Source organism: Neofelis nebulosa, chromosome 8 (genome assembly GCF_028018385.1).
Source record: "Neofelis nebulosa isolate mNeoNeb1 chromosome 8, mNeoNeb1.pri, whole genome shotgun sequence".
NCBI lineage: Eukaryota > Metazoa > Chordata > Mammalia > Carnivora > Felidae > Neofelis > Neofelis nebulosa.
In genome coordinates, this window is record NC_080789.1 from 104,788,746 (window position 1) to 104,813,503 (window position 24,758).

The following is a 24,758-nucleotide window of genomic DNA, read 5'->3' on the forward strand; positions in this document are numbered from 1 at the left end:
AGAAAGAAAGAAAGAAAGAAAGAAAGAAAGAAAGAAAGAAAGGCAAGGCAAGACAAGTTCTTCCTGGAACTGGATCCACATCCAATCTTCTGGAATCCCCTCATCCATGGGTCCTAGGTTTGGCCCTCTGAAGCTACAGGACACGTTTAAGCCCTCTTCTTCCCCATCAATCCTGCACATGTTAGAAAACAATTATCGTGTCCCCCTTACCACTCCATAAAAGCAATTCTAGGACAAAACGAACATTCCTAAATCCTTCATCCAACTCCCATGTGGTATAGCGTCCAGCACCTTAGTTGCCCTTCTCTGGATGAATTCAGATTTGCCAGTGTCCCAACCAGAATTAACAAACCCCAAAACTACAGATGTGGTGGAAGCTCCACAGAGCACAAAGAGAGTCTGAATTCCATACCCACTGAGATAGTGTTCTTCTTAGATAGTTAGCTTACAGTTTCTTTCATTTCTCATTCATTCATGCAATCAAGAAATGTGAGCTGCCTACTATATGCCAGGCACTGGACTATGTACCAGGGAAATACTACATTTTCTTTGACAACAAGAAAATACCATCTCATCTTTGTGTTCAGGGAGACAGCCTACTTAGAGAGATAACAGACCCAGATAAAATTATGAGGAAAAGAATATCCTGCTTATGGGGTCTCATAAGAGTGCTGACTAGAGACACATTCCCCAGTGGGGAAGGAAGTGATGCCCGAGGTAAGTCTTCCAATAATGCTGGACTTTGGTTTACCACCATGGTGAAGTCATGCAGACTGGCTCTACCCTCCCACTTTAAGCAGCTAGAAATCCGAACAGAATACATGAGACAATTCCTTCAGATATGAGACAACAGGCCGCACAGGACTGTAATCCCTGAGCAGAGGAAAACGTAAGAGTGAGTCCTATGGTTACCCAGCTGACTGCCTGGAGGTGGTTTGTACACAGCTGCACAGGAGAAGGAATACAAATGGAGTCCAGTGGGGCACCTGGGTGGCTCAGTCAGTTGAGCGTCCGACTTCGGCTCAGGTCATGATCTCACAGTCTGTGAGTTCAAGCCCCGCATCAGGCTCTGTGCTGACAGCTCAGAGCCTGCAGCCTGCTTCAGATTCTGTGTCTCCCTCTCTCTCTACCCCTCCCCCACTTATGCGCTCTCTCTCTCTCTCTCTCTCTCTCTCTGTCTGTCTCTCAAAAATAAATAAACACTAAAAAAAAAATTTTTTTTTAAACACACAAATGGATGGGGCGCCTAGGTGGCTCAGTCGGTTAAGCGGCCGACTTCAGCTCAGGTCACGATCTCGCGGTCCGTGAGTTCGAGCCCCGCATCAGGCTCTGGGCTGATGGCTCAGAGCCTGGAGCCTGCTTCGGATTCTGTGTCTCCCTCTCTCTCTGCCCCTCCCCCGTTCATGCTCTGTCTCTCTCTGTCTCAAAAATAAATAAAACGTTAAAAAAAATTAAAAAAAAAAACCACACACACACAAATGGAGTCCAGTGGTCTCACCAAGCTGAAGAGACAGAAATCACGAGTTCATGGAGCTAGAATTGAAGGTAGAATAGTAGAGACGAAGGGCTGTGCAGACAGGGTGCTCTAGGAATGTGCAGAAGAGTCTCCTTGACTCTCTGGCTAATCCACACATGTGTGAAGTGAGCTCCACAAGACTGGGAAGAGAACCAATGGAAAGCAATAGGCCAAATGATTGTAGCACACAGGGCCAAAAAGAGGTCACATTCCCCCCTGGAGAGTAGAGAGACCTCACTATACCCAGGGCACTGGGCAGAGTCCTCAGAAGGGTGGTGCCTTAGTAGTGAAGCTAAATTAGCCCTGGACTAAAAGCTGCTCTGGATCCACCCTCACAAAGCTTAAAGACAAGCCTCAAATATTAAACTGATCCCAAGCAATTGAAATGCATGCCAAAATAAAGTCCAATACTATTTAAAGAAATATAATGAAATCCAGCAACATTAAATCTACAATGTCTGGCACTCAATCAAAAATTAGCAAGCATTCAAAGAAGCAGAAAGATATGACCCATAACCAGGAGAAAAATCAGTTAATAGAACAGACCCAAAGATGGCAAAGATGATGGCACCAGCAGACACAGATGAAAAGCAGCGATTGTAAGTATGCTCCATATGCTCCAGAATGTAGAGGGAAACATACACATGATGAAAAGAGAAAAGATATAAAAAGACTCATACTGAACTTCTAGAGATGAAAAAGATAGTATCTGAAATGAACGATACAGATTAGACCCTGCAGAAGAAAATAACATTGTACCTGAAGACATAACAATAGAAATGATCTCAGATGAAGCACACAAAGAAAAAAAACTGAAAAAAATTAATAGAGCATCAGAAACCTATAGGACAATATCCAAGAGGCTAACAGTCATGTAACTAAAGCTCTAGAAAGAGAAAAGAGAGAAGGGGGAACAGAAAAATTCTTGAAGAAATAATGGCTGAACAAATTTTCCTACCTGCTAAAACAATGTAGATAAGAGAAAACACAATGCAGGGTGGGAGAGGCATTTCAAGCAAGTAGACCACACCGGGAACAATGAGAAATGAGAGCTTGCATGGTGGGAGAGGGAGGAAAGGCTACAGGTAATTTAGCCTTACAGAAACACAAGGGGCAAAGTGGCTCCAAGGGGGAAGCAGTAAGGCTGGCCAGGGCAGGTGCAGACCTCATCTTGTTGGCCAAGGGATGATCACCTCATCCTGGACAAGGGCAACTGATTTTTTAAACCTAACGTCAGATTTTGCAGTTTTCTTGAGCAGAAGTGTCCAGAGAACAGAAGAGAGGTTTGGGGCCCAGCTGTGACATCTGAGCCTTCAGCCTGCCCCCCATGGGGATGACCAGCTGAGATGCCCACCCTTGGACCCCATATGGAACAAAGAGCAGAGGCAACACAAACACCCCGCCCCCATCTGAGAAAGTTTTTCCTCCCTACAACCCCCGAAATCAGATCATTCTTAAGCCAGAAAGGACCTCAGGGATCAGAGACTCCTCATTTTACAGATAAAAAACTAAACTAAACTAAAGCCTAGAGAAGTAATGTGACTTGTCCAGGACAAGCCAGGTGTCCTGCCTCCTGGTAGCCTGCTCTGTCTACTGACCCACTCTGCCTGGTACAGTTCCACCCGCCCCTCCAGAACTATGGACTGGTCTGGATGATGCTTCTGAGTCTGAATGTCTACACACAGTCGTCTCTACACGTCCAATCTAGCTCCTTCAGGGCAAGGGCAGATTCCTGAACTTCTGTAGGATAGATACTCAGTACACATCTCCCTCCCGTACACTGAGCAAAAGTGACTCTGGACCTGGCTCTGGGGAAGAAAGGAGGCAGTAAGCCCCCCTGAGAATCCAAGGCCACAGCTGCCCCAAGCCTGCCTAAGTCTGAGAGGGACAGAGAAACAGAAAGAGGCAGTTAGAGAGACCCAGGAAGCTGGACCCACTGACCCTGGCCATGGGAGCTCCCAGGCGACTCCCCAAGAGGCCGGGATGGTCTAGTGGGAGGAGGGACATTCCTCTGGCCTCTAAATCCTTCTCTCTTATCAGATTGGCACTGAGCCAGGCACTGAGCTTGCCACCTCCTCCACCCCAGGGGAGGAAGAGGAAATGGTCTTAACTCTCCTTCTCTACCCCTCCCCATACCAGCACCCACCCCCAGCCCCAACTTCACTGTGGGCTCTGGGTTGGGCGGTACCTCTTTACAGAGGTTAAGAATGAACAAATTCTTGGGCTATTCCTGGAGCCTTGATTTTTATCATCCTTCCATTCTGGTCAATTCTGAGAGGCCAGCGGCCGGGAATGCCAGAGAGATCTGAGCCCGGCCCACCAAACCCAAAATAACCCCACACGTGCCTCCCTCAAGTCCTCACAGATTTGGCCATTTGGGGTGCATGTTTTCCTACAAAGCTGCCCTCAGGCCCTGCAAGGTCACCTCACACACAGGGTGCTAGGAACTCAAGAGGCATCCTTGGGTGAACTGAGGAAGATGGGAGCAGGTGTGGGGGTGGGGATGGAATAAAATAGAATCTGGGGTCAGCATCTAGAAAGTCTGGCTCCAGCTTCCTCTGCTCAAAAGAACCTGGGAAAACCAGCCTCAGTTTCCTCCACTGTGAAATTTTTGAGCAGGGCTCCCTGTCCACCCCCTCCTCGGGAAAGGGAAGGTTAAGTCTCTCAGGCAGAGCCACGGCTCCTTCAGTGAGGAGCTCCTGATCTACAAGTCCTGCCCCTCCCCAGAGACATTTCAAACCCCTGCGATTATGAAGATGGATGGTTTATTTTTTAATTTTTTTAATGTTTATTTTTGAGAGAGAGAGAGAGGGAGAGAGAGACAGTGTGAGTGGGGGAGGGGCAGAGAGAGAGGGAGACACAGAATCCAAAGCAGGCTCCAGGCTCCAAGCTGTCAGCACAGAGCCCAACACGGGACTTGAACCCACAAACTGAGATCATGACCTGAGCCAAAGTTGGACACTCAACTGACTGAGCCACCAGGTGCCCGAAGATGGATGATTTTAAATCAAGCAAGAGCTCTAAATGTCCAGGGGTATTGGCTAGATTAGGGATACATTTCTTTTTATATCACAAATGCAGTATTTGTTCTGTTCATTCAACAAATATTTGAGTGCCCACCTGGTTGGTACCAGACAATGAGAAAACAGGCAAAGTGTCAGTGGAGGGGAAAATCAAGGGCTCTGCTCCTCAGAAGGAAGGAAGAACCGGAGATCGAGTGGAGCCGTTAGAAATGTCCCTGACCATCAGAAAAGAGCCGTGGAGGCTGCAGAAGTCCTGAGTCCGAGTCCGTCCCCTGGCAGCACTAACCCTACTTGGAACCTGGGGGATGTGGGGTGGTGGCTGCAGGGGCTATGGAGATCAGTCCCCTAGCCCACTGGGACCACTGGGTTTACAATGTGGCAGCATCTAATGCTTTAGTCCCTGGGGTGGGAACCAAAGAAGAAAGGCCCTGCAGAGTCTGAAGAATCACCTCCTACTTCCCCTCTGCTTCAGAGTCAGGGTGGCCACACTCCCGCACCCCAGCCCATAAAGAAAAGGTCAAGCAAGGCTTCCTGCCTGTGGTGATCAACATTCGCCCCAGAGCCAGCTGCACTGAGGGCCCAGGAAACCGGACTGCCAGCCATCGCCCAGAACTGGGGACAATTCTGTGCTGTAAGCAGGTCCTACAATCAGTATTAGCATCCCAAAAGCCAGCGGCCCCAGAAGCATTCCCAGAGAGAAGAAAATGTGTCCAATTCAGGTCCTCCAACTCCGGGACTCTGCTGTCTCACATGCATCGGGCTTAACTGGAATGTCAGAACGGGAGCGGTGTGGAGAGAGAGGCCCACTCTGCCTGATATTCCAGCCCCCAGTGTCCAAGCCAGAGTGGGCTTGAAGCATCTACCAGTCCACCCAGCCCCAGGCATGGTGGCACCCATTGTTAACCTCCCCATCAGCCAGTAGAGTGTGGCCCCTCTGGGGAAGTCACACCCATGTTTCAGAAAGGCAGCTGCTGCTGTTTTCTTGAAGAACAGTCCTCAGAGCCCAAGACCTAGTCCACTGAGCATCCCCAGGGGACATCCATCCCTCTCCTACAGGGACACCTGAACTTGTTAAACCACCGAGGGGCATTTGGATAAGAAGTGAGGAAGGTGGGTGCTGGAGGTGAGGTAACATCACTTTTATTCCACATGAGGTGTGGGTATAAAGCAGGGAGACTTCGGCTGGGCCAAGGCAGGCATCTCCTTTCAGCCCTACATAGAGGGCTCTGGCTGCATCTACAGCAACCTCTTCCCTTCCTGGCTGGCCTTCAGAGCCCACTCCTGAGGGCTGTGGATGTGGCAGGACCAAGCCCTGGCGGGGGGGGGGGGGGGGGGGGGGGGGGAATGGGAAAACCCACATAAAACACACAAGAAAGTTGGTAGCCAAGAACAGAAAGGGTTGGGGACTCACCTAACCCTGCATCTGTGAAATCAATCTCTCTCTCTCTCCCTCTCCCTCTCTTTTAATAAAGCATTGCGCATAATTTATACCCTATTCAAATAGTTGTTTTCTTTTTTATTGAAGTATAACTGAGACACATTGCATTAGTTTCAGGTGTGCAACATAATAATTCTACATTTGAATACATTGCTAAATGATCACCACAATAAGTCTATCTACCATTTGTCACCATACAAATTTACAAACATTGTTTTTCTTGATAGGAACCTTTAAGATTTTTCCTAACAACTTTCAGTTATTGACTGCAGTCCTCATGCTGTATGTTACATCCCCATGACTTACTTATTTTACAAGTGGAAGTTTTGTTTTTGGTTTTTTGTTTTGTTTTAAAGTTTATTTATTTTGAGAGAGAGAGCACATGGGAGTGGCAGACAGAGAGAAGGAAAGAGAGAAAATCCCAAGCAAGCTCCACACTGTCAGCGCAGAGACCGATGTAGGACTCGAACTCATAAGCCATAAGATCATGACCTCAAATCAAGAGTAGGACACTTAACCTACTGAGCCATCTAGGTACCCCTATGAGTGGAAGTTTGTACCTCTTGATCCCCTTCACCCATTTTGCCCAACCCACACACCCCTTCTCCTCTGGCAACCAATTGTTCTCTGTATCTGTATCTGGTTTGGTTTATTTGTTTTGTTTTTTAGATTCCAGATATAAGTGAAATCATAAGGTATTGTTCTTTGTCTGACTTACTTCACTAAGCATAATACTCTCAAGTTCCATCCATGTTGTTGCAAATGGCAAGACTGCATCTTCTTTATGGTTGAGCAGTAAGTATTCCATAATATGTGTATACCACATCTTCTTTATCCATTCATCCATTGATAGATATTTAGGTTGTTTCCATATCTTGGCTATTTTTTTTTTTTCAACGTTTTTTATTTATTTTTGGGACAGAGAGAGACAGAGCATGAACGGGGGAGGGGCAGAGAGAGAGGGAGACACAGAATCGGAAACAGGCTCCAGGCTCCGAGCCATCAGCCCAGAGCCTGACGCGGGGCTCGAACTCACGGACCGCGAGATCGTGACCTGGCTGAAGTCGGACGCTTAACCGACTGCGCCACCCAGGCGCCCCCATATCTTGGCTATTATAAATAACGCTGCAATGAACATAGGAGCGTATATATCTTTTCAAATGAGCATTTTCATTTTCTTTGAATAAATACCCAGAAGTGGAATTACTAAATCACATGGCAGCTCTATTTTTAATTTTTTTAAGAACTTCTATACTGTTCTTTTAAAAAAAAAATTTTTGTAACGTTTATTTATTATTAAGAGACAGAGAGAGACAGAGCATGAGCATGGGAGGGGCAGAGAGAGAGGGAGACATAGAATCTGAAGTAGGCTCCAGGCTCCAGCTGCCAGCACAGAGCCCGACGTGGGGCTCAAACTCGCAAACTGCGAGGTCATGACCTGAGCCAAGCAAGGTCGGACACTTAACTGACTGAGCCACCCAGGCACCCCAAGAATTCCTATACTGTTTTCCACAGTAGCTGCACCAACAGTGCCCAAGGATTCCCTTTTCTCCACATCCTTCCCAACACTTGTTATTTTGTCTTTCTGATAATTCTAACAGGTGTGAGGTGATATCTCATTGTGATTTGATTTGTATTTCCCTGACAATGACCGAGGTTGAGCACCTTTTCATGTGCCTGTTGGCCATCTCTATGTCTTCTTTGGAAAAATATCTATTCAGATCCTCTGCTCATTTGTTAATCAGATTGTTTACATTATTGCTATTGAGTTATAGGTGTTCTTTCTATATTTTGGGTATTAACCCCTTATCAAATATATGATTTGCAAATATATTCTCCCACGCTGCCTTTTTATTTTGTTGATGGTTTCCTTCACTGTACAGAAGCTTTTTAGTTTGATGCAGTTCCATTTGTTTATTTTTGCTTGTGTTGCCATTGCTTCTGGATTCAGATACAAAAAGATATCACTAAAAACAGTGTCAGAGAGCTTACTACCTATCCTTTCTTCAGACAGCTTTATGGTTTCTGGTCTTATATTCAAGTCTTTAACCCATTTTGAGCTAATTTTTGCGTATGGTATAAGATGCCAATCCAATATCGTTCTTTTGCACATGGCTGTCTAGTTTTCCCAACATTTATTGAAGAGACTGTCCTTTCCTTATGGTATGTTTTTGCCTCCTCTGTTGTAAGTTAATTGACCATATATGCGTGGTTTGATTTCTGAGCTCTCTACCCTGTTGCACTAATCTTTGTATCTGTTTTTATGCCAATACCATACTATTTTGTTTACTATGGCTTTGTAGTATAGTTTGAAATCAGGGAGCATGATGCCTCCAGCTTTGTTCCTCTTTCTCAGGGTTGCTTTGGCTATTTGGGATCTTTTGTGGTTCCATATAAGTCTTAGGATTGTTTGTTCTATTCCTATGAAAAACACCATCGGAATTTTGATAGGAATTTTGATAGTCTGAATCTGTAGACTGCTTTGGAAAATATGGACATTTTAACGATATGAATTCTTCCAACCCATGAGCACAAAATATCTTTCCATTTATTCGTGTTTTCAATTTCTTTCATCAATGTAATAGTTTTCAGTGTACACGTCTTTCACGTCCTTGGTTAACTTTAATCCTAGGTATTTTGTTCTTTTTGATGTGATTTGAAATGGGAATGTTTCCTTTTTTTATTGGTTTTTTTTCCCAATGTTTATTTTATTTTTGAGAGAGACAGAGCACGAGCAGGGGAGGGGCAGAGAGAGAGACAGAGAGAGAGAGACACAGAATACAAAGCAGGCTCCAGGCTCCAAGCTGCCAGCACAGAGCCTGATGCAGGGCTTGAACCCACAAACCACAAGATCATGACCTAAGCCGAAGTCAGACACTCAACCGACTGAGTCACCCCAGGTACCCCATGAAATGGGAATGTTTTCTTAATTCTCTTTCCTATAGTTCATTCTTAGCATATAAAAAAACAACAACATATTTTTATATATGGGTCTTGTACCTACCCTCCAATTATATCAAACTCATATATTAGTTCTAACAGTTTTTTGGTGGAATCGTTCAAATTTTCTAAATATAAAATCATCTCCACTAACATTGACAGTTTTACTTCTTTCTTTCTAATTTGGATGATTTTTATTACTTTTCCCTGCCTAATTGCTCTGGGCAGAACTTCTTTTTTTTTTTTTTTTTTTCAACGTTTGTTATTTATTTTTGGGACAGAGAGAGACAGAGCATGAACGGGGGAGGGTCAGAGAGAGAGGGAGACACAGAATCTGAAACAGGCTCCAGGCTCTGAGCTGTCAGCACAGAGCCCGACGCGGGGCTCGAACTCACGGACCGCGAGATCATGACCTGAGCCGAAATCGGCCGCTTAACCGACTGAGCCACCCAGGCGCCCCCAGAACTTCTAATACTAAGTTGAATGAAAGTTAAAAGAGTGGGCATACTTTTCTTGTTCCAAATTTTAAGGGAAAAGCTTTCAGTTTTTTTTGTCATTGAGTATGATGTCAGCTGGAGGCTTGTCACTTATGGCCTTTATCATGTTGAGGTACGTTCCATCTATACCCATTTTGTTGAGATCTTTTATTGCAAATGGATGGTGAATTTGTCAAATGCTTTTTCTGCATCTATTGAAATGATCATATGATTTTTGTCCTTCATTTTGTTAATGTAGCATTAACTGGTTTGAAAATGTTAAACCATCCTTGCATCCCTGGAATAAATCCCACTTTACCATGGTATATGATGCTTTTAATGTATTATTAAGTTTACTGTGCTAATATTTTGCTGAGGAATTTTTCACATATGTCCATCAGGGACACTGGCCTGTAGTTTTCTAAATTTTTTAAAATATTTATTTATTTTTGAGAGAGACAGAGACAGAGCATGAGTGGGGAAGAAGCAAAGAGAGAGGGAGACACAGAATCCGAAGCAGGATCCAGGTTCCGAGCTTGTCAACACAGAGCTTGACACAGGGCTCAAACTCAGAAACCGCAAGATCATGACTTGAGCCAAAGTCAGACGTTTAACCAACTGAGCCACCCAGGCACCCCTTGGCCTATAATTTTCCTTTTTTGTGGTGTCCTTATCTGGTTTTGGTATCAGAGTAACACTGGACTCATAAAATGAGTTTGGAAGCATTCCCTCTCTTCAGCTTTTTGGAAGAGTTTGAGAAAAGGATAGGTATTAAGACTTCTTTGAATGTTTCATAGAACTCACCAGGGAAGCCTTGACTTTTTGTTTGTTGGGAAGTTTTTGATTACTGATTCAACTTCCTTAGTAATCTATTCAGATTTTTTATGATTCATGAATCCGTCTTGGAAGATCATATGTTTCTAGGAACTTATCCATTTCTTCTAGGTTGTCCAGTTTGTTGGCACATAATTGTTTGTAGTAGTCTCTTACAATCCCTTGTATTTCTTTGGTATCAGTTGTAACCTCTCCTCTCTCATTTCTGATTTTATTTGAGCCATCTCTTTTTTTTCTTAGTGAGCCTAGCTACAAGTTTGCCAACTCTGTTAATCTTTTCAAAGAACCAACTCTTAGTTTCACTGATCTTTTCTATTATTTTTGTAGTCTTTATTTCAATTATTTCCAGTCTGATCTTTATTATTTCCTTCCTTCTACAATTTGGGGCTTCATTTATTCTTCTTTTTCGAGCTTCCTTAGGTATAAAGTTAGACTATTTGAGATTTTTCTTATTTCTTGAGGTAGGCATTTATCACTATGACTGTACCTCTTAGAACTACTTTTGCTGGGGCCCCCGGGTGGCTCAGTCAATTAAGCTTCTGACTTAGGCTTAGGTCATGATCTCGCGGTTCATGAGTTCGAGCCCTGCGCCAGGCTCTGTGCTGACAGCTCAGAGCCTGGAGTCTAGTTCAGATTCTGTGTTTCCCTCTCTCTCTCTGCCTCTCCCCTGTTCACATTCTGTCTCTCTCTCTCTCTCTCAAAAATAAATAAACATTAAAAAAAAAAAAACTACTTTTGCTGCATCTCATAGATTTTGGTATGTTGTAGTTCCATTTTCATTTGTCTCAAGTAATTTTTTTTATTTCTTCTTTGATTTCTTCATTCACCCACTGTTTGTTCAATAGCATGTTGCATAATCCCCATATATTTGTGATTTTTCTTTTTTTTTTTTTAGTTTATTTATTTTGAGAAAGAGACAGAGAGTGAGTGAGTGGGAGAGAAGCAGAGGGAGAGACTGACTCCCAAGCAGGCTTTGTGCTCTCAGTGCAGGCCTAACACAGGGCTTGAACTCACAAACCTTGAGATCATAACTGGAACTGAGATCAAGAGTCAGACACTTAACCAACTGAGCCACCCAGCACCCCTCTAACTTTCTTTTTGTAATTGATTCCTAGTTTTATACCATTGTGGTTGGAAAAGAGTCTTGATATAACTTGAATCTTCTTAAACTTATTGAGACTTGTTTTATGGCTTAACATGTGACATATACTGGAGATGTTCTATGTGCGCTCCAAAAGAATGTGTATTCTGATGCTTTTAGATGTAAAGTTCTATACATATCTATTAAGTCTCTGTGGTCTAATATATCATTTAAAGCCAATGTTTCCTTATTGATTTTGGTCTGGATGATCTATTCATTGATGTAAGTGAGGTATGAAATCCCCTACTATTATTCTAATGCTGTCAATTTGTCCCTTTAGGTCACTTAATATATGCTTTGTGTATTTAGATCCTTCTACGTTGGGTGCATAAATATTTACAAATGTTATATCTTCTTGCTGGATTTACCCCTTTATCATTATGTAGTTTCCATCTTTGTCTTTTATTACAATCTTCTTTTATTTTGAAAGAGATTAGAGACAGCATGAGTGGGGAGGGGCAGAGAGAGGGAGAGAGATTCCCAAGCAAGCTCCGCACTTCCAGCCCAGGGCCCAATGTGAGGCTCAAACCCACGAACCATGAGATCATGACCTGAGCCAAATCAAGAGTTGGACACTTAACTGACTGAGCCACCCAGTCGCCCCTACAATCTTTAAGAGTCTATTTTTCTGATGTCAGTAAAACTACCCCGGCTTTCTTTTGGTATCCATTTTCATGAAACGTCTTTCTCCATCCCTTCACTTTCAGTCTCTATGTGTCCTAATATCTAAAGTGAGTCTCTTGTAGGTAGCTCATAGCGGACTACTGGGTTTGTTTGTTTGTTTGTTTGTTTGTTTGTTTGTTTGTTTTAATCCATTCAGCCACTCTATGTCTTGATTGGAGAATTTATCCAATTATTTATATTCTGTGTAGAATTTATATTCTGTGTAGAATTATTTATATTCTGTGTAGAACTTGTTGACATTTTGTAGTGTTTGTTTATGGTTTATTGTTTGTTTTGTAGCTCCTCTCTCTTCCTTTCTTCTTTTCTTAGTTTCTTCCCTTGTGGTTTGATGACTTTCTATAGTGTTGTGCTTATGTTCCTTTCTCATTATCTTTTGCATATCTATTATGAGTTTTTGCTTTGTGCTTACCATGAGGCTCATATTTAACAGCCCATATACATAGGAATCTATCTTAGGTTGATACCAGATTGTTTGAATGCATTCTAAAACTCTATGCTTTTACTCCACCCCTGAACATTTTATATTTTTAATATCACATTTCACATCTTTTTTATGTCTATCCTTTAACTAATTATAGTAGTTACATTATTTTTAATACGTTTATCTTTTAACTTTAATACTAGCTTTGTAAGTGATTAGTCCAATACCTTTACTAAATAGTTGCCTTTGTTGGTTACCATTCATATGCTTTCTTGTTACCAATTAGTCCCCATTCTTTTTAGCTTTAACATTTCACGTACGGCCAGTTTAGTGCTGATGAACTCCTGTAGCTTTCAGAAAGCTCTTTATCTCTTTTTCAATTGTGAATGATAACCTTGCCAGGTAGAGTATTCTTGGTTGGAAGTGTTTTCACTTCCCTTTCGGCACTTTCAATATACCATGACATTCCCTGCTGGCCTACAATGTTTCTGCTGAGAAATCTCCTGATAGTCTTATGGGTGCTCCCTTGTATGTAACAAGTTATTTTTAAGATTCTCTCTGGGCATGCCTAGGTGACTCCATTGGCTAAGTGACTGACTCTTGATCTCAGCTTGGGTCATGATCTTGCAGTTTGTGGGTTTGAACTCCACATCAGGCTTTGTGCTGGCAGCATGGAGCCTGCTTGGGATTCTGTCTTTCCTTTTCTCTGCCCCTCTCCCACTCTCTCTTTCTCACTCTCTCTCTCAGAAATAAATAGGTGAACTTAAAAATAAATTCGCTCAGGGCGCCTGGGTGGCTTAGTCGGTTGGGCATCAGACTTCGGCCCAGGTCATTGAGCCCCACGTCAGGCTCTGTGCTGACAGCTCAGAGCCTGGAGCCTGCTTCGGATTCTGTGTCTCCCTCTCTCTCTGCCCCTCCCCCATTCAAGCTCTGTCTCTCTCAAAAATAAACATTTAAAAAAATTCTCTGTATCCTTAACGTTTGACATTTTAATTTTTTTTTTTTTTAGAGAAAGAGAAAGAGAGTGCAAGCAAGGAGAGGGGCAGAGGGATTGAGAGAGAGAGAGAGAGAGCAGGATCATGACCTGAGCAAAAATCAAAAGTCAGTCACTCAACCAACTGAGCCACCCAGGTGCCCTGACATTTTAATTATAATGTGTCTTGGTGTGGTCTCTTTGGGTTCATCTTGTTTGGAACTCTCTGGGATTTCTGAATCTGGATGTGTGTTTCTTTCCCCAGGTTACAGATGTTTTTGGCCATTATTTCTTCAAATAAGTTGTCTGCCTCTTTCGCTCTCTCTTCTCCTTTTGAAATTCCTATAATATGAATGTTAGTCCATTTGATGTTGTCCCATAAGTCCCTTAGGTTACCTTCATTTTTTTAGTTCTTATTTCTCTTTGCTCATCTTTTGGGTAAGTTCCACTGCCCTGTCTTCCAGCTCACAGATTCTACCTTCTGCTTCAGTCTGCTTTTGAAACCCACTCATGTCTTCTTCAATTCAGTTATTCTTCAGTTCTACTATTTCTGCTTGGTACTTATATTCTCGATCTCTTTGTTGAAGTTCTCACTGTGTTTAACCATTCTTCTGAGTTTGGTGAGCATCTTTTAACTATTACTTTGAAATCTACATCATGTAAATTACTTATCTCTATTTCACTAAGGTTTGTTTTTTTGTTTTCTTTTTCTGGGGTTTCATCTTGTTCTTCTGTTTGGAACCTATTCCTCTGTCTCCTCATTTTGCTTGAGTTTCTGTGTTTGTTTCTATGCATTAGGTGAAACAGCTATCTCTCCCAGTCTTGCAGGAGTGGCCTTATGTAGGAGATGAACCTTACTGTTCAACCATGCCCTAGCTCTTGTTTGCCTCTTGAACCTTTGTGATTATCTAAGCAGCCGGTTTTTTTTCCTGGTGGGTCCCTGTTGTAGAGGGTATGCCAAGATTTGTCAGTGTTCCAGAGGGAAGATTTCAGTTAGCACCTGGTTTCAGGCCATTTGGGAGCTAGATCCTCAAGTAGCAGGTTTTAAAGCATGCAAATATATGCAGTCCTATGGGAACATAATCACAGACCCTGCTGGCCTGCAAAACAAGCAGTCTAGAGGAGTCCCCTCAGTGACAGTTGTAAAACGTGAGGCTCCTTTCTGGGAGGGACTAGCAAACTTTCTGAGAGGTATAGCAAGGCTGAGGATCAGCTCAAAGATGGTATCCTATGTTCCCTGATAGCACCTCTGTAGCCTCTAGATGTGTTGTAAATGTGAAGCCTGCCCCTCAGGCTAAAGCTCCAGGGCAAGTAAATAGGCCTTTTACATCAGATAACTGGGAGTGTGTTTCAGTCTGCTGTCTGTGCAGTGCTCTGGGGATGGCAGTCTGCCAAGAACTGTCTCTCCAATTGTTTCAGACCCATTTGACCCAGAAACACAATCGCTCTTGGTCACTGGAGCCAGGTGCTCAGGCATCCCTATGTGGGCTACATCCATAGGCCAGCTTTGTTGGAGCTGTAGTCAGACAGCAGGTAGTGGCGGGGCTTTTGTCCTGCTGGCTGAGGCACGGTCTCAGGGAGTAGCGCACGGGGGCACCCACCAGTGCTAGCAGGGTAGAAGGAGAGTGACAAAATGTCATCTGCCAGCACCACCACTAACTGGGTAGAAGGAGAACACCAAAAATGGCACCCACCAGCATCTCTGTCCCTGGAGACAGTCCCAACAGCCTCTTGTCCTTCTGGCAGACGCCTTAAGAATAGCAAACGGAGGGGGCACCTGGGTGGCTGAGTCGGTTAAGCTGCCGACCTCGGCTCAGGTCATGATCTCACGGTCCGTGAGTTCGAGCCCCGCGTCGGGCTCTGTGCTGACAGCTCAGAGCCTGGAGCCTGTTTCGGATTCTGTGTCTCCCTCTCTCTGACCCTCCCCTGTTCATGCTCTGTCTCTCCCTGTCTCAAAAATAAATAAAAATGTTAAAAAAATTAAAAAAAAAAAAAAAAAAAAAAAAAAAGAAAAGCAAACGGAGGCACCTGGGTGGTTCAGTTGGTTAAGCGTCTGGTACCTGATGTCAGCTCAGGTCATGATCTCACAGTTCGTGAGCTCGAGCCCTGCATCAGCACAGAGCCTGTCAGCACAGAGCCTGCTTGGAATTCTCTCCACCCCCCCCCCACCCTCCTCTTCCACTCATATTCTCTCTCTTTCTCTTTGTCAAAAACTAAACTAAACAAATAAATAAAAGAACAGCAAACAGATCTCTTTCACTTATGGTCTAGGCACTTTTCAAACTGCTGCTTCTACACTAGGTCCGAGGACAAGCGAGTCTGCACACGAGCCCTTTAAGAGTGGAGTCTGGGTTCCCTACAGCCCTGTGGCTTTTTCAGACACATGCCCCATTGGTCTTCAAAACCAGATGTTTTGGGGGCTCGTGTCTCTAATGCAGGTCCCAAAGGCTGGGGTGCCTAATGTGGGGCACAAACTCCTTGCTGCACAGGAACAAGCTCCATGTTTGTGAGATCCCTCCCAAATGTGGGCCACCGTGCCAGGGGTGGAGTCTTTGGCAAGACTATGTCTCTGCCTAACCTACCATCTCGACGTGGCCTCTTTATCCATTGTGAAGGAGCTTACTCCAGTAGTTTTCAGATCTTTTTCGGAGGGAATTTTCCCCTAGGTAGCTGTAGATCTGTGTCTATGGGAAGGGGTGACTTCAGGATCTTCCTACACCACCATCATGAACAGAAGCTCCCTCATCACCTGGAGCACCAGGACCAAAAGATGCCTCAGATCTTAAAAGAATCAAAGTATTCAATAATTGCTTGTTGATGAATTGATAGTATGACTGTTGAGCATGCTGACATGTGAATCTATTCTCACAGCTGTAGAGAACCGGAAAGGGGGGTGTAGGCATGGGCAGAGAAGTTAGGAATCCAAGACAGGCCTCTTAGGTCTCTACTGATGGGGAATTTACCTAGCAAGCAGTGAACTCTCAGTTGAAGCAGGCCGAGGTCCTCCATCCAGTTTTTCCAATTCCTTGGCCAAAAGGAGTTGCTGAGGTCTGTCTTGCTGTGATGCCAGCTTTCTCAAGGTTTGCAGACAAGGCTTCACATTTTCCTCAACCCTACACATTGGTCCGCAGTAAGCCCCATGAGCTGATCAGATACCATTAACCCTGCAGCAGTAGCACAATGCTGGCCCCCAAGTCACCCAGATGTAGCAGGGTGGCTCCAAGCATAGGGCAGCTACTCGCCCTTCCCCACAGTCCTCACCAAGTCCTCTCTCAGAGCTGGGTCAGCTCCCCCATAGCACAGTCGAGAAGGAGGGGGGAGAACGACCGAGAGGCTGAGCTGTGCAGCATGGACTGCACTTTCACAAAAAGAGGAGCCTACAGCCACGAAACATCTCTTTTCCAAGAAATGCTGAGAGGGAGCAGGGAGAAAATAAAACACCGAGGCATTTTCAAATGTGGAACCCGCTCAGCCTTTGTTCTTATTTGATGAATGCACCAACCACGAGGCAGATGACAGGCCAAAGAACATTGTTGTGCTGAGAAAGTGTATTTCATCAAGTCCAGCCCGAGATCTCCAAGGAGAGGTAAGTCTGATGAACGATCAGTGCTGGGGAGGACTTCACCAGCAGCCCCACTGCTGCATCCTCTAAACTGGCACTGGGGATTCATAAATGACCCGGAGCTGGCTCTTCCCCTGTTTCTTTCTGCCTCTCTGCCATTTGTGACATTTCACAGGAGAGAAGAGCTACCAAGGCAGGTGAAAAGAAAACTTTAAAAACAAATACATTGTGGGAAGTCGAAATGTTAAGTCCATTGTGCTGCCTGAGAAGGAAAAGTGAAATCTGTGAATCACACAGGCCCGGGTCTTTTTATTTCACATCCGCAGTTAGAAGAGGATGGAGAGAAAGTCTAGGGCTTAGTAGGTGCAGTATTTGCTGGGTGAATGAATAAAAGAATTCCCAGCAGAGGCTTGGATCTGGAGTGACCAGCTGGCTTTCTTAAAGACCTGTCACTCACGGACTCACATTCTTCAGAGACGTCATGAAAATTAGCAAGGGGTACTAAGCAGCCAAGCTCTTGGCAGCTTCTAGAGTGTCCAGCTCTACTTCTACAGCTCCAGTCGCCCTAGCAGGAGAAGCAGTCTGCTCCAAAGCCCAAATTCTGGATTACACTCAGCACGAGCCCCACACACATGCAAACACAGAGAATCCACCTCAAACAGCACTTCTTGCCCAACAAGATTAAGTGTCCTGTCCATGCCACTTTCCCATGTTGACCCATATGGTAAAGAGGGGGCTGGGAGGGGAAGAAGCCTTTGCTGTCTTCCAAAGATCAGTGGGGTCTAGGGGCACCTTGGTCAGTTAAGCATCCGACTCTTGATTTCGGCTCACATCGTGATCTCATTATTGTGGGATCGGGCCCCACATCAGGCTCCATGCTGGGCATGGAGCCTGCTGAAGATTCTCTCTCTCTCTCTCTCTCTCTCTCTCTCTCTCTCCCCTGTCTCTCCCCTGTGCACACCCATGCTCACTATCTAAGAAAGAAAGAAAGAAAGAAAGAAAGAAAGAAAGAAAGAAAGAAAGAAAGAAAGAAAGAAAGAGAAAGAAAGAAAAGGAAAAGAGAAAAAAGGAAAAGACAAGACAGAAAGAAAGAAAGATTGGTGGGGTCTATTCCCAAATATTCTAATTCTCCTCCTTCTGGACACATGAAGGAGGCCGCCTTCAAGAGGTGGAGTTTTCCCCCAACCCTGGAGTTCCAGCTGGCCCTCTGACTTGCTTTGATGAAGCAGCAGATGGATGTTACCCTGTGAGATGTCAGAGCCTAGATCCCAAGAGGTCCCAGAGATCCCATTTCACCTTAAAGGACAGTTTCCTTGAGAATGAGAAATCACATGGGGGAAGAGGGGCCCAGATGAGAGGCAACACCAATCACCAGACACCTGAGAGAGGCTCTCAGACTGTCCAGGCCCTGCAGGGCCACCAGGTGACAGTCACCACATTAATAAGCTTAGGTAATGAGATCAACTGGGCTGGGCCTCAATGGCTAACCCACAGAACTGTGAGAAAATAAAAACGGTTCTGCTAAATTTTGGGGTGGTTTGTTATACAGCAATAAACAATCAATACAAAACTCATCCAGCAAGTCTGTGCAGCTATTCACAAGAATGAGGTCATTCTCTATGCACTGATGTGGAAAGATGGCTGGAGAAGTTGCCAGTCAGTATAATACAATTCTACTTATGGAAATTGTTAAGTTAGTAGGTAGACAGCTGGATGCCGGTCTATCCTAAAAATACCTGGAAAGAATAAAAACCAAAGTATTAACAGTGATTATCTCTGAAGGGCAGGATTATAGGAGATTTTCCTTTTATATAATGCATGTAATGTTCGAATATTATAATGAATCTGTGGGTTTTTTTGTGACAACAACAAAGAAAGGTATATTTAAAAAATTCACCTTGAATTCTGCTACAAGCTGATTTTTCCTAAAACATCCCTTTCATCCTGTCGTTCCCCCATTCAGGGACCAGCACCTGCTCCCCACTGCCAGCCTCCTACAATGTGACTCTCCTCTGGATGACATTCAAGGTGCCCCCAGGCCGGAGCCCTCCTCCCCCTCCCCCGTGTTCATCTCCAGGTCACACCCATCTCGATCCCCACCTCCAAGCCTGCCACCCACCACCGTGACCACTCAAAGAACCCTCGACCACACAAAGATTGTGCCTCTCACAATCCCACCCCTCCCACAAGGCCCAGCCCCATCTCCCCTAGGACCCTCTAGGGGTCCTCAGAGAAAGTTCCACCCAGCCCTGCCCTGGATTGGATGGTGTACTATATTATGATCTCCCTGCACTGCAGGAATTGACTGTCCCTCAAGGGGCACCTTCGTAGACACAGGCTGACTGACCACCATCATCTCCAGCTTCTCTGGCTAATAGTGGGAGAGGGAAAGAGCACAGACAGGCAATTCCAACTCCCTTCCCTCTCTGTGCCCACCGGCTGGATGGTGGGTAATGACCCTGGACTAGGGCTTCCTCCCCCTGCACCTCGTCTCCACAGGCAAGTGGGAGCCAATTTGCAACGGCTGCTAATTCACAGTGACTCATGCCTCCTGGGCTGCTCTAGGGGCTCTCCCTCCCCACCCTCCAGGTCCCACAAGCTGTATTTGGATCCAAACTCTGGCTTCAAACCTAATTGCCTTCCTGGGGGGCCCAACGGCTCTTCCTCCCTCAGGTCCCTGCAATCTGCACGTCCAGTTTTTAAACAAAGCTGTTTAGAATCTCTCAGGATTAAGTGGAAAATTGCAAGCCCAGACCTCTACCTCACTTTCTCTAAAACACAACATGTCATTCTACATGTTCATACAGTCCCATTCAAACCCAGCCAGTCACCCTGCCCCTCTGAGCCCTTCCATAGGGCTTGGCCCTATTGGGGGCTGGAGACTTGCTCAGGCAGGCTCTGCTCCCACTGTCCCTGGCACCGCCACCCCCAGGGCTTGTCGGAGAATATCAGCCCCCTAAGCCTCCGTTTCCACACTGTGGCAGGTGGCCAGGTAAGAGGGCTTAGGCAGGGCTGGCAGGTACTGTGTTCAAGTCTTACACCGCCCTCTAAGGAGGGGGTGTTCCCACCACAGGTAGACAGTGATGTATTGAAAGGGCTCAGGTGGGCCTCTCACCTGAGTCCCAGAACAACACAAGAGAACTCCTTCCCACACAAGCCCACACGGGCACACGCGCTAGGGCAAACACATGCATACTAACCCACATGCACACAGACACATGTGCATGGCCACACCCTGTCCCAGCCTTGCTCTGAGCACCCCCCCCTGAGATCACTTCCCTCACCTGTCCACTGGTCTCAGAGACCCGTTCCCACCCCCAAGCACTCTCCCTGACTCAGAGCCTGGCACATTTCCCTCACTGGGAGGGGGAGGAGCACGCATGCGTGTGCCGCCAGCCACATGTGCCCTGCAAGCTGGTAGGAGGCCGTGGGCACGGGTGGGTATACACAGCCAGGACTCCAGGAGAATTCCCAGGCAGAGACAGGCATTGTTCAGGTTTTACAATCATGTATTTGCTTTAATGTTTCTTTTTAACCTGAGAAACAGCAGTTTTTTGAATCTGCATGAAGATGCTATAAGGGTTAGCAGTGGCCTACACTGCTAAGGCCAAGGCTAAGAACGCACCAAGCTCCCGTGCCAGAACAGGACCCTCAGCCCCCCTGCAGAGACAGTCAAGCCCCCCCCAGTACGCGAGAGGATTCCAGGGGTTCTGCTGAGCTGTCTGACTCTCCAGACCCCCTGGACAGTTCTCCACTCACATCCTTTCCTATCACAAGGTCAGATATTTGAACAAACACTGACCATTGAGCATAGATATGGTCACAAGACTCTCAAAAAGTGAGTATTCAAAATACAGTTAATTTCCTACCACTGTCTGAGGAGTGGGAAGGAAGACTAAGCAGAGAAGAGGTGTGATAAACCCAAAAGCACAGACAGTATTAAACAATAGATACTCAAAAAATAATCTACATTTCACTCCTGAGTATAGACTAAAGCACACAGGCTGTGACACTCAAAGCCAGCAGAGGTGCTCCTTCTGGCTCTGTCATATTCACAAGGACCTCAACCCAGTTCAGGCTGAGTTTTTGGTTCAGTACAAGGGAAAGGGTTTGGAAGTTGGACTACACCCAGGCAGATATTCTCGCTTCATTATGCTGTGGCTATAACTGAAGTTGAAATTGTCAACTCACCAGGCTGGAGTGCAGCCATGGAACCTTCTAGCTCCTAAATGCATCGGGCAGGGGCAGGAGGCAGTTAAAATGAAAGCAGCAGCAGGGCCACCGGCACAGGACGGAAGTCAGGCCTCAAGACCCTGCCACTAACCGGACAGGCAACCATCTCTGTAAACAACCTCCGCCCCATCCCACTTCCATCAGAAACCAGGGCCTCTGTTTTAATCATTAACTTCACTCTTTCCTCCTCCATGTACCTCTAGGCCAGAGGCAGAGAGGGCCCTTGTAAGAGGAGGAGGTATTCGGGAAGCCCCAGGACTGGAAGCCAAAACCCCCTCATCCCACTCAGAAACCACCTTTATCAAAGCTCAAGGAACCTTAGCAAAGGGCGGTCCAGACTCCCATTTTTCAGGTGAAGAAACCAGCCTGATGAAAGCAAAAGGTCACAAAAAAATGACCTAATTTGCCAAAGGTCACAAAGCCCATTAGAGGCAGAGGCAGGAGCCGGGTGAGAGCCTCCATCCAGGAGCTGACCATCATTCCAGAGGCTCAACAGCATGACAAGAAACGACACAACCAAAGCCCTGTGAGGCCAAAACCATAGGAAAGGATAAACTTCCTGTCTGGAGGTCCTTCCCTCAGGTCTCCCTCCCAAATGTACAGAAGGACGGTCTTCTGGCTAGAAATGACTGGTGGTGTCAGGGGCCGTCTGTCTCCCCAAGGCTGTGCAGGCCTCCTGGGAAGCTTGCCACCATGTTCTGCCCTGGCAGGACCCCCCAGGAGCAGGCTGCACAGGATCTCCATGATGGGGCAGGCCATACTGTGTGGGGCCAGGAGGCGCTGAGTGGCAAGGGGTGACCTAGTCCTCAAGTCTTTCCCTCCCTGCTGCTTGCTGTCTGCCAGATTGGTTTCCTTGGGCTCAGGCCACTGTGCCTGGCTGCACTGCACAGCCCATCCACAGGCGGTGCTCCAAACCCCACAGCGCAACAATGAAAGCAGACACCCCACCCGAGCCCCAGGGAGGAGGGGGGAAGACTTAAAATGGGAGCTCCCACATTCCTGCCACGGGAGCCGGGAGCCGAAGGAGGGACCTGGAGGTGATTCTCGGGAGCCACAAGAAGGGGCTCCTGGCCTGTGGTAGGAAAAGCAGGCGCTGCGGGCCAGGGTCTGAATCCCCGCCTCACCTCCCACTACAGATGTGGTCTTAGGCCAGGCTCCGGCCAGCCCTCAGCCTCACCTGTGGCCACTGTAACATGGGGGCAAATGACAGCTACCGTGTAGGATTCTTGTGAAAATTCAAGGAGATTTAAATGAAGATTTAATATGACTTCAGTTAAATTCGTCGTGGACACAGTCTGAAACCATGGCTACTGGTGATGATGATAAATGTGAACGCTGGCATCCTAAGTATGACGTGCAAAGTATGGCAGGACAATAAGAGGTCCGTGGCCACTCCTGGGACACCAAATAGTCTCTGCTGCAACTCACAGAGAAAGGAATCTTTGGGCAAGATAAGTTACCAGCCAGCACCATCCTTCCAACCACCACCCCCATCCCTACCCCCATACTGCTGAGTTCTTGGAACGTGAGAGATTTACCAATCACCCAGGAGGAGAAAGCCACAGGATAAAACACACATAAATTAAAACATAAAAAGATCCAGGTCTTTAAGCAGTACCCCCAGGGAACCTGAATCAGCACCATCCACAAGGGCTGCCTTACTGCCTAAGTGGCTTCTGCCTGGCTCCAGTAGGGCAGGGACCTTGATGCACAAGTGCTTGGACAAAGAAGCTATCAGCAAGACCCCAGGAAGCTATGGGAGCAGAGATTAGGATCCTGGAGAGGGTCCTGGCAGAGGGTGCCCACCCAGAGGGCCAGGGACATTGCTGCGGCGGCCAGGATAGAGAACTATAGAGAACAGAGACAAGTAGGATTGGCCAGATTCCCTCAGATTCTTTTCTGGCCAGCTAGTGGGAGGTCCTCTACCCTGGCTCCCAAGCCTGCTGGGAGGAGACAGGAAGCAGGAAGGTACAGGCCTCTCCTGCGTCCCTGGATTTCCTCCCTGTAATCAAGGTGGCCAGGAAAGAAATTAAGAGGACTACCCCAGCCGTCAATCAGAAATAGTGGGGAGGGAGTAACTGTCTCCTTACCCCCAAAGCCCAATTTTAGGGGCTTATCAAAATGCAAAGTCAAAAGCCATGACAGAGAGACATCTAGCAAACATCAGCATACCATTCATTCTATCCTCCCTCCCCAAGAATGACTTTAGATAGTTTATAACACAAAGATTTTCAGAGACCCCATCACACGATGGACCCAGACTGACCTGTTTCTTTGAATTTCCTACAAGCACCTTGGCTGCTGACTGAGGGGAGAAGATCCCAGGATATTCCTGCAGAAACATAAAAAATTAAGTAATTGCTTTGCTGTGAAGCCACTCTAGGGTGAATTCCGTCCAGCAGTGGCCACTCTTTGGAGAGGAGGCGTCCCATCTAGAACCTAGTCAATCAACAGACGGAGAAAACCAGAAATGGTAAACTGGTTCCAGCTGCTACACCAAGTTCACTCAGCTAGTAGTGGGTGCCTAAAGCATCATACGCAGAACCCAAGCCCTGGCCTGGTGGTTAAGACAGCTGTGATCTATTAGTAATGTCTGCTGTGGGCAGAAGGAACAGAATCCATGCTATACATATTTGCCATCTGTGAAGTAGACCTTGGCATCAAGGGCTTAACATTTGTCATTTTGACCACTCACAAAATGACCCGAACTTTCAAGATATGTAAAACTGTTGAACTTTACTGAGACCTGAGTGTAACACACATCCCTTATGGGGTTGATGTAAAGGAACAGGACATGTTGTTGTTTTCATCTCTACCACATCCAAACTTTCTCTTGTGGAGCAATAAAAACGTGGTGGAAAATGCCCATCAAGTGAGAGAGAAATCTGCAGCAGGAGTTGAAAGGGTAGTTAACTCGGGGTATGAAAATATATACAGGAAACACTTGGCTCTCTGCAGAAACATGACACTGGAGAAAGCCAGGCCCATGTACAAAGACTGCTGCGGATGCAAATCTGGCATTCTAGAAGATACAAGATTCATTTCTTGAGGACATCAGAGGTACACACTGTGCCCACTCTGTGATGCTCAGCAGTGAGTAGTGGGCCAGGAAGAACACAGAGGGAGTCAGAATCCACCCCCTGAAGGGGCTTATCATCTACTTGGAGACATGATGGTACACAATGGAAACAGTAAATGGCCTTGCACATTCCCAGTCACCCAGCTTAGAATCAGCTTCAGTGCCCCTTCCTCCTCTCCTCGCCACCCCCATTCAATTAATTCACAAACACTCTAACCCTGCTTCCAACATGTCCCAGGTCTAGCTCCACCTTGCCATTCCTCACAGCTGCCCAGTGCTCTCCCCACCATGATTTTCCTCCTTCCTGGGCCCCAGACTCACCCTCCTTAGACCTCGCCCTGCTTCTGCGGCCCCTGCTCGAAAACCTGCCAAGTTCCTGTCTCTCCAGCAGCAGCTCAGTGCCTGCAATGGTGGCACTCAGCTTCTTATGACGGAACG

At 46.1% G+C, this 24,758-nt stretch overlaps 1 protein-coding gene across 6 annotated transcripts in view; it reads right to left on the reverse strand.

The window, feature by feature from the left end:
* TSPAN9 (tetraspanin 9) overlaps positions 1–24,758 on the reverse strand; it is a 205,867-nt gene that overhangs the window by 177,439 nt on the left and 3,670 nt on the right. For 2 of the 6 annotated variants that reach the window (XM_058744017.1, XM_058744020.1), the window contains exon 2: positions 23,508–23,573. The exons of 2 other annotated variants lie outside the window; for them this stretch is intronic. Coding sequence is in view for 2 of the 4 variants with exons in the window: in XM_058744016.1 (XP_058599999.1) it covers positions 21,200–21,218 (19 nt within the window). In the remaining 2 variants the exon portion in view is untranslated. Of the gene's footprint in view, positions 1–21,199; positions 21,303–23,507; positions 23,574–24,758 lie in introns of those variants that run through there. 2 more of the 6 variants (XM_058744016.1, XM_058744019.1) reach the window with 2 other exon arrangements.